Here is a 12,588-nt window from a genome sequence, read left to right on the forward strand (position 1 = left end):
TTGAGTCTTTGGCTCATTAAACCATCTTCACTATGGCAACCTCCTCTTTCACAGTGTTTGAAAGACCATCAAGGCAAATACTGTGAATGTGGAGTCAGTGGCTTTGGCAGAAAGGAGGAGAGTTACAGGTGGCTCCAGCCTTGGGCTGTGATCACCACATATGTGACAAATAAAATACTGGTGACCAGGAAGGTAAATGACAGTGATCAGTGCACTGCATTCTTCTTTATGACACTTATTATAATAAGTTGGGTTCCCAGGAGACTCCAGTACTGCACGTAACAGACAACGTATGTAAAAAAGACTGAGGGAAAAGCAAAGAAGCCATGTGGCTCACCTACACTCTAATGATTTCTGCGGAAACACCACTCTCAAATGCCACCACAGCACGTGTCTAACATTTAAGAAACCTCTTTCTGCGTAAATTTTGTTCGCCTCCACGCAGCTTCCAACGTTGGCTTTGGTGCACATAGTCTGGTTTCTATCCAGCTATTAGGAACATGTTCTTTTGCAACTCAAGAATGCTTGCCTCTAGACTTTCTCTTTTTTTATTTCTGGGTTTCACAGCACATCTCTTAATACTGATAAGAGAACAGGAGTAGTGAAATTAAGCCAAACTTGTAAATGCAGATTTTCTGACTTCTTTTTTGCTTATATTGCAGTCTGAAACCAGAGCCTCTTGTTTTCTACTCCTGAATTCTACACCACTCTTTGGTGATACATGGTCATCCCAAGAGAGAATTCAGCACCCAGCCTAGGCAAACTATTAGAAATCGCTTTGTAGGGAGTTAGAATGGAGGTGGGGTGGGGTGGGGAACAAAACCTTTTCCTCCAAGTAGCAGGAATTTCTTTTACCTGAATTGATACGCATTTTGAGTACTTTCAATTTAACTGTGTTCAAGGGGCAATTTTATGGTAATGCCATAAGTGTGGTTTAGGGAGAACATTTCTTAATATGGTAATCTAGGGGAAATATATGCCTAAGGGACACATTCACCGTCGAAAGATTTCCTGGACCATATGCTGCAAATACATGGAAAACTCATTGGTAATGGAAAGCTATGGCTATGAGAGGAAATTAATGTGGACCAGATGGTAGTTAGGTAGAAAAATGCTTTACACAAATGTGAGAAATCAGCTCCTTCCTATTGCTGAAGTGTTAGTCTAATACCCACTGCATCCCCATTTTCTATATGTAAATCTAGAGAAACTGTGCATCTGATGTATTCAAGATTAAAGAAAAAAATTGAGCATCCTGAGGTTTGTGTTCTTTTAAACTTAGGCTTGAGATAGGCAACACGTGTCACTAGTGAGCCAGACAGTTGGAGAAAGCAATGCCTGATTCTCAAAAATTTTAGTACTGCCTTGTAAGAGCATAGTTAAACAGCAGTCCTTCGTTTGATATCAGAGGGGTATGTCATTACTACTTCTCCAAGCTTAAAATGTTAAAAGGAAATCACTTACATTCTTTCTTAAAATCTGATTCTACAGGCTGTCTCATTTTTGTATATTCCCTAAGAGACTCTGTAACCAAAATAACGCTACGCAAATAGGCATTTATTTGTAGATCTGGTGTTACAGGTCAGTAGATTTGGAGCCTATGGTTTTGTCTTGTTCATCCATTAAGAAGGGTCATATTTTAATCAGTGGAGCTCAAGATGTGTTCCTCTTTTTTTTTTTTTTTAAGTAATCTCTCCATCCAACGTGGGACTTGAACTCACGGCCCTGAGATTAAGAGTCGCATACTCCACTGACTGAGCCAGCCAGGCACCGCTGATATATTATTCTTATCATATGCAAAGGAATAGATTTTAGGAGTTAATTTTAATATGCATCATATTGTTTCTCTATATCTACAAGTCTTTGTGACTCCAGAGGTTAGAGACCCTTCAAACCACTGTTATCTATTAACAATGATTGTAGCCAATTAGACACAAAACAAGAGATACTAAATCAATACAAGAAAGGGAGAGAGAAGGAAATAGGGTCCAATTCACTAAAAAGAGGTTCTTGCAGTTGTGACTGCTGTTGCACAGAATTTTTGCCAAGCAGAGAGATTGCAAGACATCGCAATGATTTCTTTTTGTGAGTCAGGCAGTTTGCGTTTCATGGGTCTATGAGCCTCAGCTCAGCCACTGAACATTTTAGGGGGGATGTGCAAAGAACACAGTTAGAAACAGTGGGTGCATTTTAGACTTTGTGGTTGGCTTCTTAGTCTGTGTCCGTGCTCATACAAATAGCAATTTGGTCTTTGATGGTAGAAATACAGTGCCTAGTCCAGCACCTGACACCATGGTGGGCATTCAACCCATATTTGAGTGAATTAATTAAATCTGTTTTAGGTTTTTTAACTCCAAAATAAGCATCTCTTGGAATAGTTTGTGAAAAGAAAGTCTCCTGTGCTTTTGTAAGTACTGTCTGGACCAGATCTTATTTTGGTGGTCAGTCAGTCATCTAGCCACTTGACGCTGGATAGATGTAGCTTAAAATGGACAGGATCATTAGTTGAAAGGGAAATTCCAACTCTTCTTTAGTTTCATCACAGAAGCCACTGATCAAGAGCTGAGGGTGAACAGGCATCATTCCTTAAGATATTAATATGGAGGAATTAAAATATTCCTTTCCCTTTGTAAAGGAACTAGAGATCCATAGCTTGGAGGGAGACTTTTTTGTTCATAGAAAGTGTCCCATCGTCTAATTATTCTTTCTGTGTGAGAAATTACTTGGGAGTTAAAAAATGGTCTCCGTCCAATTGATGAATGCTCGGTAGGTTGCTGGTTCAATTAGATTTAAGACCTGAATTCCTCAGTATCTGGTAAAGATTATTCAATTATAGGAAATGATTGCAAAGCATGATAGTGGAGGAGAGCAGAGGCTCAGTGGGTTCTCCTTCTGAAGGTGAGCTAAGCTAGACGACATCTGCCTCCTGAGAAATTTTTGTTCATTGTTGGTGTTCAGCATTCTGGCTTGAGTCACAGATACAACTAAAGGTGGAACTAAAGGTGGATGAATTCTGTGGGCTCATCTGCTCTTGTGGCCCCCCTTCACAGGGGAACCAGGCATTGTTTCTCATATCAGCACAGCTCACTTAGGAGTACACAGGCTTTAGGCCTTCCAAAGAGGCTTTTTATTTACGGTAATTAGACACAGGGAGTAAGAGTTTATTATATAGAGCTGTTAAACACATTTGTAGCCATCTTGAACTATTTCTCTGAATCCTAAACCTGCCTTTCTCCTCCCCCCCCCCCCCCCCCCCCGCCTTCCTTTATGCCCTGCCTCTACATTTAAAGGCTGTCCTGGAATTGTTACTGTTAACATATTTTTAACACAAAAGCTATACAGCGTTTGTGCATCAGTGAAACTCTTAGTCCCCATTATAATGCAAAGCTTCAGTCTTCCATCACATGTGTTTTCCATATTTAAAAAAACACATGAATAGTTTATCCTATAAACGTTTGGGGGAACTCTGAGAAACAGCAGTGGAACACTTCAGTTCCATTTCAGTTTTTCTTATAAAGGGCTCAGAATATTCTGTTTATGGACTTCATGGCTTTGTTTAATGTAGTGTCTGTGTATTTCAGAGCAGGAACAATGGGGTAAATCCTGTTTGCACATTGTTTCCCCTGCGTCAGTCTTCCTTGTATACATTTGGGAGAACTCTCACTGAAAATACGTCTAAATACACATACTCTTTGGGAACTTAAATTTCGATGGCTAATTTTCATGTGATATTGGAAAGGTTTGCCTCTGCATGATGTACAGATTTTTTTCCCCCCTGCAGAGGGCAGCGCCCTGAAAGTCAGCATTTTCGGGAATGGTTCCCTGCCAGTTGAGAGCTATGGCCTATTACTTACATGCACTGTTCTTTTATCTTGGATATACTTATATCCAAAAGCAATTTCTTCTCCCTTAAGAACTCATTAAATATATTCACCGAATTCCCTGAGGTTGGCGAATTTCGTGTTCTGTGGATTAAAAATGTAGAAGCCAGTCTCATATGTCAATTGTCTCTCACAGGCAGTGATTTTTGAAGCATCACGAGATGGAGAAATAATTTTAGTGAATTGGGGCCCTGAAGTAACGAAGAATCTGGTCCATGATGTTTAGGGATGAAAACTATAAGCTATGACAGGATAAGTGGGTTGGAATTACCAAAAAAAAAAAAATAATAATAATAAAATTAAAAAAATTCCGTAAACTGACCATATACTGTGTTGTAAGACATTTCATGATCTGGAAGAGGAGTTGAAATGTCTATAAAAAAATAATGAGGATAAAAAAATTAATTAAAAAAGAAACCTAAGGTTTGAAAATACTCAAGAGGATTAGTGAAACAGGATTTCCCACATAGATTTCCATCAATATTAAATTATGAGTAATATCTTTCTTACCATTCAGGGCCACGAAGGAATCTGGAAGACAAAAGGGAGGAGAAGGTTACTTAATGTTTAACACTCTGCTTAGCGTGACTTACATAATAAGCAGGAGTGAGCTAATAGAGAATTATGCTTACAAATGGTCCCCAGTACTAAGTGCTTTTTAATTTCTGCTTTATATCGGGTCCAATTTCACACACCCCCGTCTCTCCCCGAGTGAGTTTCCTCAAAGTCACTGCCCTTTGTTGTCAAGACTCAAATGCAAGAGTTAGTAGACGGAATGCGAGCTGCTAGTGTATGTGATTCTGGGACTTGAGTCCTTACTCTAATAGAGAAGGACGTGTATGTGGGCAAAAGAAGTGACACCTGGACCACACTTAGAAACGCTTTTGTCTACGGTCTCCGTCGTGTCATCGTCTTAGCCACACAGGTATTTGCATGCTCTGTGTGTGAGTCACATCGCTGGTTCATTCAGCTTGCTCTGAGTTCAGCCTCTGACACTGACTTCAGAATTTCCTCATTTCCTCTTAAAATCCTGTTCAGGAGTCACTGTGCACCAGTTATCTAAACCCTGAATGCCTGTATGTGAACAGGTCTGTAACAGAAGTAGGTCATGCCCCAGCAGGAGCAGAGAGCAGAGAAGCCACCAGGAAAGGCAGCGGAGCGGGGGCTGTACTTCCTGCCCTGAGTGGGCCCCCCCACCCCGAGCGCCTTGCTGGGACTGGAGTTCAAGGTTAGGGAGCACACCATAACACAGAGATTGAAGAGTAAATCGTGGGCTGGGGACCTGAGGGGCTCCCCTGCGTTAGATACAGAGGTTTCCTTTGGTTTTCCTTTGCCCCAGAGCACACAGGTCATGTGGACACGTGACAGAGATGGTAACAGTCATTTTCACAGCTTTCATCCATTCAGTCATTCAGTCCCAGTCGACACTCCTGTTTTCTACAGATGCCCATACCACCAGATCATAAAAATAGGAAGAAAATTATTCACTGAAGTCAGCTAATTAAGTTTGCTCACACAGACGCACACACAAACCAGAACTTGTTTCCCTGAAAACGGAGCCATAAGGCTCCGTCCGACATGACTAACATGATTTAAGATCCACTGATGAAACATCAAGCAGTTTCACGGCACACAAGTAATGCAGGCCTTTTGGTAAGGACACTGTCTCCTAGGTAGATTTCTTTCCCTAAGTTTTGTGTTTGAAGACCTAATAAAAAGCTTTGGCCAATATGTAATATTTGCAAATGAAATAATACAGCAAAGAATTTGGGAGATAAGGCTGCCTGTAGTCCTCTTTATTGGATTATTTTTGATCTCCAAAAAAAGGTAAGGTAGAAATTTGAGTGGTACCTCAGAGTCTGCGAGTTCAGTGTTCATGCCTCAAGGATTGAGGGTTGGATCCATGATTTTCATTATGGAATCAGGTATCAGAGTATACCTGATTTTAATTCCCCCAGGAATTTAATTCCCACAGGAGTTTAATTCCCTCAGGAGCTATTTTTTGGGTGCCATTTTGAATGAATAGCTTTCTAGAATTCATCTATAACATGTAAAACACTGTAAACTATTTTCCAAGAAAGTGGCATTGTTCTCTAAATCAGCATTAATAAACCTTTTCAGGAGAATACCCATGTTAATCAGATCATAGGACAACTGGGCAGACTTTTGACCAGGATCTTTTATATGAAGTTCCAGCTAAAGTGTTACAACTTAATAACTTTTGAGATGAACTCCGAGGTAAGCATAATAGATTAATTCCTATAAAAAAAGGTTATTTGGAGTCATCTTGCACTTAGTGGGTTCTTTCTGAAATCTTTTTCTACTGTGAGTGGTAACAGATATCAATAAAAAACTAGTTTTTTATTAGGCATATGTTCAAGAACAAAACACTCCCATTCAATTAAAAAGCTAGAGTACAGCGATCAGTCTTTTTATTATTCAGCTAAAAATTATGGTGTAATAAGACATTCTTTAAAACAACAAAACCAGTTTTTTAATGGAAATGCTGATTTGATTTATTTCTCGACTATAATTAATATCCTCTGGAATGAATTGGTTCTACAGTGTTATAACAAGGAAACAGGCGCCGGCACTTGACAGCAACAGCACTGACACACTGGCTTTCCAACACACTGTTTTTTCTCTCTGATATTTAGAAGATGATTCCTGTTACTTCTGCCTGGTTTGGGGCCATCCACACCCAGCCCCACATGTGGGGGTCGTGTTTCTGGGCTATCCGACCAAAGGGTCTTTGCACAAAGATAAGCATGGATGAAAAGCAGTACTTACTGTGACAGTCTCCCAGGCCCTCTGTGCTGCCACGTTCTATGTCCTGTTCAAAAGTCAGTCTTAAAAAAAAAAAAAAGAAAAAAATAAGAACAGGGAGAAGAAGGAAACAAATTCAATAATGCATGTCCATATTCTGGAATGAGTCTGAAGTTTCACTCCAGAAATGAACATGGTTTGATAAACTGAATGGCAGGTGCAAAAAAAGAAACAGTTAACAGCTGGAAAATCTGTCTCTGAAGTTTATGGAAACAAGTCTTTATGGGACTCTTCAAAGAGAAGGCAGGGTTTAAGCCACTAATTCTGATATTATTCAGGGAGCTAATTAGTTGGTGGATTATTTATATGCTTCTTTTATGGATTCGTTGAGCATTTCTTAAACGTTAAAAAAGTTTAAATCTTAACATAACTTTTTTTTTTTTTAATATTTTATGTATTTGACAGAAAGAGATCACAAGTAGGCAGAGAGGCAAGCAGAGAGAGAGGAGGGGAGGAGGAAGCAGGCTCCCTGCCTTAGCAGAGAGCCCGATGCGGGACTCGATCCCAGGACCCTGAGATCATGACCTGAGCAGAGGCTTAACCCACTGAGCCACCCAGGCAGCCCATAACTCTTTTTTAAAATATTTTTACTCATTTAATAGAATGATCACAACTAGGCAGAGAGGCAAGCAGAGAGAGAGGGGCAAGGAAGCATGCTCCCTGATGAGCAGAGAACCCGATGTGGGGCTCGAGAGACCATGACCTGAGCCAAAGGCAGAGGCTTAACCCATTGAGCCACCCAGGTACCCCTTATTAACCCCTGTATTTTTTTTTTTTTAAGATTTTATTTATTTATTTGACAGAGATCACAAGGAGGCAGAGAGGCAGGCAGAGAGAGGAAGGGAAGCAGGCTCCCCGCTGAGCTGGGAGCCGGATATAGGGCTCCATCCCAGGACCCTGAGACCATGACCTAATCCGAAGGCAGAGGCTTTAACCCACTAAGTTGCCCAGGGGCCCCTAAAATGTTAACATAACTCTTTATAAGTGAAATAGAAGTCTATAAATTAAAAAAAAAAAAAAAAAAGAAAATATGTCCCTAAAAAAAAGAAAGAAAAAAGAAAAGAAAAAGAAAAGGTCTCTTTCTCTTTCCTTTTCCTTGATCCCAGCACTGTTTTCCTAGACCCGGATCTGTTTCTTTGCCTAGAAAAGACCTGTGTGACAGTATGTTCCAAAGAACAAATGGCCAGGGGCCTGTAGCACCCTTGAGGGGTGTGGTGGTACATTGTGCTGAGACCCCCAGAGACCCTGCGACCCTGTGACCTTGAGAACCTTGCTTTATTACCTCATACTTGCCCACAAGCTTACTCTTCTTTCAGACCCCTTTGGTTACCATTGGGCTGCACAAGGTATATAACAAGACCAGTCTCAGCATCTCTATTTTGATTTTTGAAAGAAGCACGCTGGACTCACTCAGAGGAGTACTGTCCTTTTTGGGGGGATGCTCTGTGCTCCTTTGCACAACATTGTTGACACTCTGTTTTGCAACTGCCTTTAGAGTTGATTCTATGGACCGTCTAGGAAAACCATCTGGAAAGTCACAGCCTTGATCGAATCATTGATCATGTTTGCTTTCCAGTGTTTTTCTCTGTTAAAAATCAAATTCATATTCCAAAGATAAAGATTTTCAGAGGTATCGGAAGCCAGGATTTATCAGGCTCTGAAGGCCGTTTTCCAAAAAGAGTTCCACATGTTTTGAGCAATGAGACATAGATGTAGATCCTTAAGGGAATAATTTTGGAGTTCAGATGTTGACTTAAAAATTACTTTCTTTTTAAGATTTTATTTATTTATTAGAGTGACTGCACACAAGCAGGGGGCGGGGGCGAGGGAGAGGGAGAAGCAGACTCCCCACTGAGCAAGGAGCCCAATGTGGGGCTTGATTTCTGCACCCTAGGATCATGACCTTAGCTTAACCTACAGAGCCACCCAGGAGCCCCTACCTAAAAATGATTTTTAAAAATCAACCTCAGGTCACACCTTGAATATAGAAAGGAGATAAGTCATTTCTTAGCTTCCCTCCCATAATTTGTGATCTTTACTCTTCACCTCAAGGGTTCCCAGGAAAAGATACAAATCTCTAACGCTAGTATATCAGCATTGCTACTTGTGAAGTGATCTAGATAATCAATGAATCATGAGGCAGATTTCCAGGTCGGACTTGACAACTGTCCTGAGTTATGTTTGTGGGAATACTTTCCCTCAAATTAGTGTGTGGTGGTCATCAGATCCACTCTCCTGCCTCTCCAGCTATTCTAAAATGGGAGAGGAGGCTCAGAGTCATGCCAAGATGGTTCTTTGCCCTCTAGGATCTGGGGACATTGAAGGAATGGTTCAGATAGAACTGTGCTGCCATATGGCACCTTCCTTGAGTTGCCCTAACTTGTCAAGGACGTGCATGGGATTTCATATCCACCAAAGTAAAGACAGAAAAAACAAAACAAAACAAAACCTTCTAACTAATGCCATCTAAGCATTTAAAGCCAGGGTAACAATTTTATGCACCAAAATCACAGGCATGATACACTGGCCTGATCTAGCTGATTTGCTGGACAACTGCCAAGAACTGATTGACTCCCTAACGAGTAATAGGGTCAGCTGTTCTTCAGTGCCTGGAATGGCTTACTGGACTCGCTGTACCGATGCATCGCTGAACAAATGCTCTGTGACCTCTTCTCAGCCCTGCACAGTCCATTAGAAGAGTTAGTTTGGCTGTGGCCGGACAGACCACAGCACTAATCTAATCGGGACCCTGTTGCGCCTTTTCTCTACTGTTCCTACACTGCTGCGATCAAGGCGTGCACCTTCTTGTTCCTCTCTTCAGGGAATACTTAGAAGCCCACTGTGTTTCTTTTCCCTGTGTTTTTCAACAGTTTGAGGACGGATGATGAATCAATTGAAAATCTGCCACATGTGATGCTGGCATGTTCTGTGAATGGGAAAAGGAGGGAGGGGGGTGGCAGTCCCACTGATGAGGTCTGTGCACAGAAGGCTGGGTGGCAGTGGGGTGACGGTGTGTCTAGGATGCACTGCAGCCTAAGGCTGCCTTACCCTCCCACACAGCTCAGGCTCCTTACCTGCTGCTGGGTGACAGGTGGGCGCAGGCACCACCTTCCTTTACCCACCCGCAGTACGGGTCTCTGGAGGCGATGCAGGTTCTGCGGGAAGAATGGGACCGTGAGCTACTGGGACTGCTCTAAGCACTGTGGACCTTCTCAGGGTCAGCGAGGCCAGATACCTACTTTTTACACTTCCCGTGTCGTTCACACCGGCCAAGGGGAAGCTTTATCACACAGGTGGAGAATGCAACATACAGAGAGCTGCTGGCTTTGTCCAGCTGCATGCCCATGATCCTCTTGTCCTCCACTCCATCGTAACTGCACCTGGTGGCACAAGGCAGGATGGTGCTGCTCAGAGTCTCTCTGGAGTCTGCTCTCTTTCTCCTGATATGCCCTCCCATCCCGCCTCCCAGCCTACGGGGTGGTATCTTAGTCTGGTCTCACTGAAGGTGAAGCAGATCCTTTAAGTTGTCCCCCTCCCTTTTGTGTGTATTTATATAAACACACACATTACTGGCAAGGAGAAAACAATGCTTTTTATGAACTAAAGTATTTTTTGCAAATATTAAAAGTCACCTAAACATGCTATCCTCAGATAGTCTCTGAATGAAAAGGATCATAATGACCAGTAATTACTAAGAAAGAGCCAAAGATTCTACTTACTTTTCAGGGTTATAAACGCTCATCTCCTCCAGGAAAAGGCTGTCATTTAGGAAACCACTGTTTCCTACCCTGGCCAAGAACTTCAAGATGATTCCCTTCTCTGATCCCAGGAAAACCACAGTGTGATTCTGATACGGGCCGGCAGCAGTGTCCACTGCAATCTTGGTCAGGCGGTATCTAAAATGACAGGATCATGGTTTTTAGCTCTTTTGTCGGTCTGTCATTAAAGGGTCCCCTTTTCCACTTCAAACAGTTGTGACATAGCTTTCTAGTAATAACCCCAAGAAAAATACATGCATGTAGATAATGTTCTCAAGCTGTTCTGGTCCTTTATTTCCACATGCGGAACATTAGGATGGCTCCAAGGGGAGGACGGAGGTATGTGTGGAGGCCAAGTCACATAACAAATAGACAGCCATCGCCATCTGCAACCGCTCAGCGGTGATCTCTTCCATGAGCAGCAAGGAAAGGCTGAGGTCTCCCAGGAAGAGGGGAAGAAATACTAACCAAACTCACTGAACATTTCATCTACCACCATAAAGGCAAGCAATAGATACCAGTTTTTCGTACTCTGCCTCTGAAGTGCAAAGCCTTGTCAACAAATTGGAAGGCTTTCCACGTGTACATAGAGGGGCTGAGAAAGTGCTGAGGGATGGGAAGGTGGCGTGCCGATGGCACTGTAAATTAAGACAAGGACATGCAGGCCAAACAGGGTCCATCTGAAGCCATAGATGAAGGACATCAGGCCTTTGATAAGTCCTGTCGGGCACCGTCTTTCGCAGGTATCTCTCAGCCATTGACCACTCGGTGGATACCTGTTTGTGCCAAGCACTTTGGCGGAAACCAGAAAACACGGGCCCTCCTACAAGTTTTACACCACAGTTTCCAGTTTATGGGCGAAAGCCATTATCGTCCTTTAACATCTTCCCCTAAAGTCACTGTTTAAAAAATGGTGTAAAGACGAGTAACATTTTGTTTATTGGCTGCCACTAACAGGATGGTACTTGGGAAATCCTGTGGAATGGTTTGGAAAAAAACTCTAAAGAGATACAAGAAGGAGTATTTAACGCTAACACAAACTTCTGATCAGCTGTCCCTTCTCTTCTGGCCACCCCTTCAGATTACAAATAGTACAGTGTGACTCCCTCACTCTTGCGTCCTTGTGCAAGTGCCGTCCATCCCCGGTCTGACAGCTAACAAGCTGGGGACAGGACTTGGATGGGATCTGGAGCATGTTTTGCAACCATATCCAACCACACATGTATTCACATCCATCGCCTGGCTCTCCTTCACTGCTTCTCTGCTTTTGCCCAAAAGGCTCTCACTCGGAAGGAGGAATCTTTGTTCCCTCTAGTTGCTGGCACGGGTCCTCTTAGCCTGGAGATATCAGAACTCTTCCCACTGGGAATGTGGTGATGAGGGTTTGGTGGCAGACCCCCAACTGGCCAGCATTTCCTAGCCGAAGCAACACCAAGGATAACAGAAGATGTTTGTGGCATTTCAGATCATGATGTACTGGCAGGTTCTGTGAGCGTGAGATGGAGGAAGGAACAGCCCGGTTAGGGCGTGATCTTCTTGACACCCACCTGACCATCGTCCTCAGGAACCACGGCCTGTTGATGACAGAAGGCACGGCCTCATCCATGAGGGGGTGGGTTTTGATAAAGTTCAGGGTATCATCGGGAAACTCATTGGAGGTTGTGTATTTTTCTAAGGATGATGAGCCAGCGCAGCAACCTGGCCTGGAAAGAAACAAAGGGAGGGAGCTTTTTTTTAAAAAATGCCTTGGGATGCCTGGGTGGCTCAGTTGGTTAAGCAGCTGCCTTCAGCTCAGGTCATGATCCCAGCGTCCTGGGATCGAGTCCCACATCGGGCTCCTTGCTCCGCAGGGAGCCTGCTTCTCCCTCTGCCTCTGCCTGCCATTCTGTCTGCCTGTGCTTGCTCTCTCCCCTTCTCTCTCTCTAATAAATAAATAAAATCTTTAAAAAAAAAAAAAGGCTTATGGCAAATTCTTTGAATGGACTGCTTCCCTAAGCATCTGGAATGAGGGAGAATATGCTGTAGGCTGAGAAGGGGAAGTTGAACGGTGCAGAATGCCACCAAACAAAATAGGCTTAGCTTCTCTCCTGGCTGCCTCATTCCATATCGAAGTTGCAGCCAGG

The 12,588-nt window shown here is 42.9% G+C and overlaps 1 protein-coding gene across 4 annotated transcripts in view; it reads right to left on the bottom strand.

The window, feature by feature from the left end:
• Positions 1 to 12,588, bottom strand: part of SEMA6A (semaphorin 6A) — a 127,163-nt gene that overhangs the window by 25,045 nt on the left and 89,530 nt on the right. For 2 of the 4 annotated variants that reach the window (XM_082725078.1, XM_082725076.1), the window contains exons 12-18: positions 12,013 to 12,168; positions 10,427 to 10,603; positions 9,947 to 10,087; positions 9,782 to 9,862; positions 6,672 to 6,730; positions 4,392 to 4,412; positions 4,204 to 4,254 (exon numbers count right to left, since the gene is read on the bottom strand). In XM_082725078.1, the coding sequence (XP_082581204.1) occupies positions 4,204 to 4,254; positions 4,392 to 4,412; positions 6,672 to 6,730; positions 9,782 to 9,862; positions 9,947 to 10,087; positions 10,427 to 10,603; positions 12,013 to 12,168 (686 nt within the window). The remainder of the gene's footprint in view (positions 1 to 4,203; positions 4,255 to 4,391; positions 4,413 to 6,671; positions 6,731 to 9,781; positions 9,863 to 9,946; positions 10,088 to 10,426; positions 10,604 to 12,012; positions 12,169 to 12,588) is intronic. The other 2 variants (XM_082725079.1, XM_082725077.1) reach the window with 1 other exon arrangement.

The sequence above is a fragment of the Mustela nivalis genome, assembly GCF_964662115.1.
Source record: "Mustela nivalis genome assembly, chromosome: 3".
NCBI lineage: Eukaryota > Metazoa > Chordata > Mammalia > Carnivora > Mustelidae > Mustela > Mustela nivalis.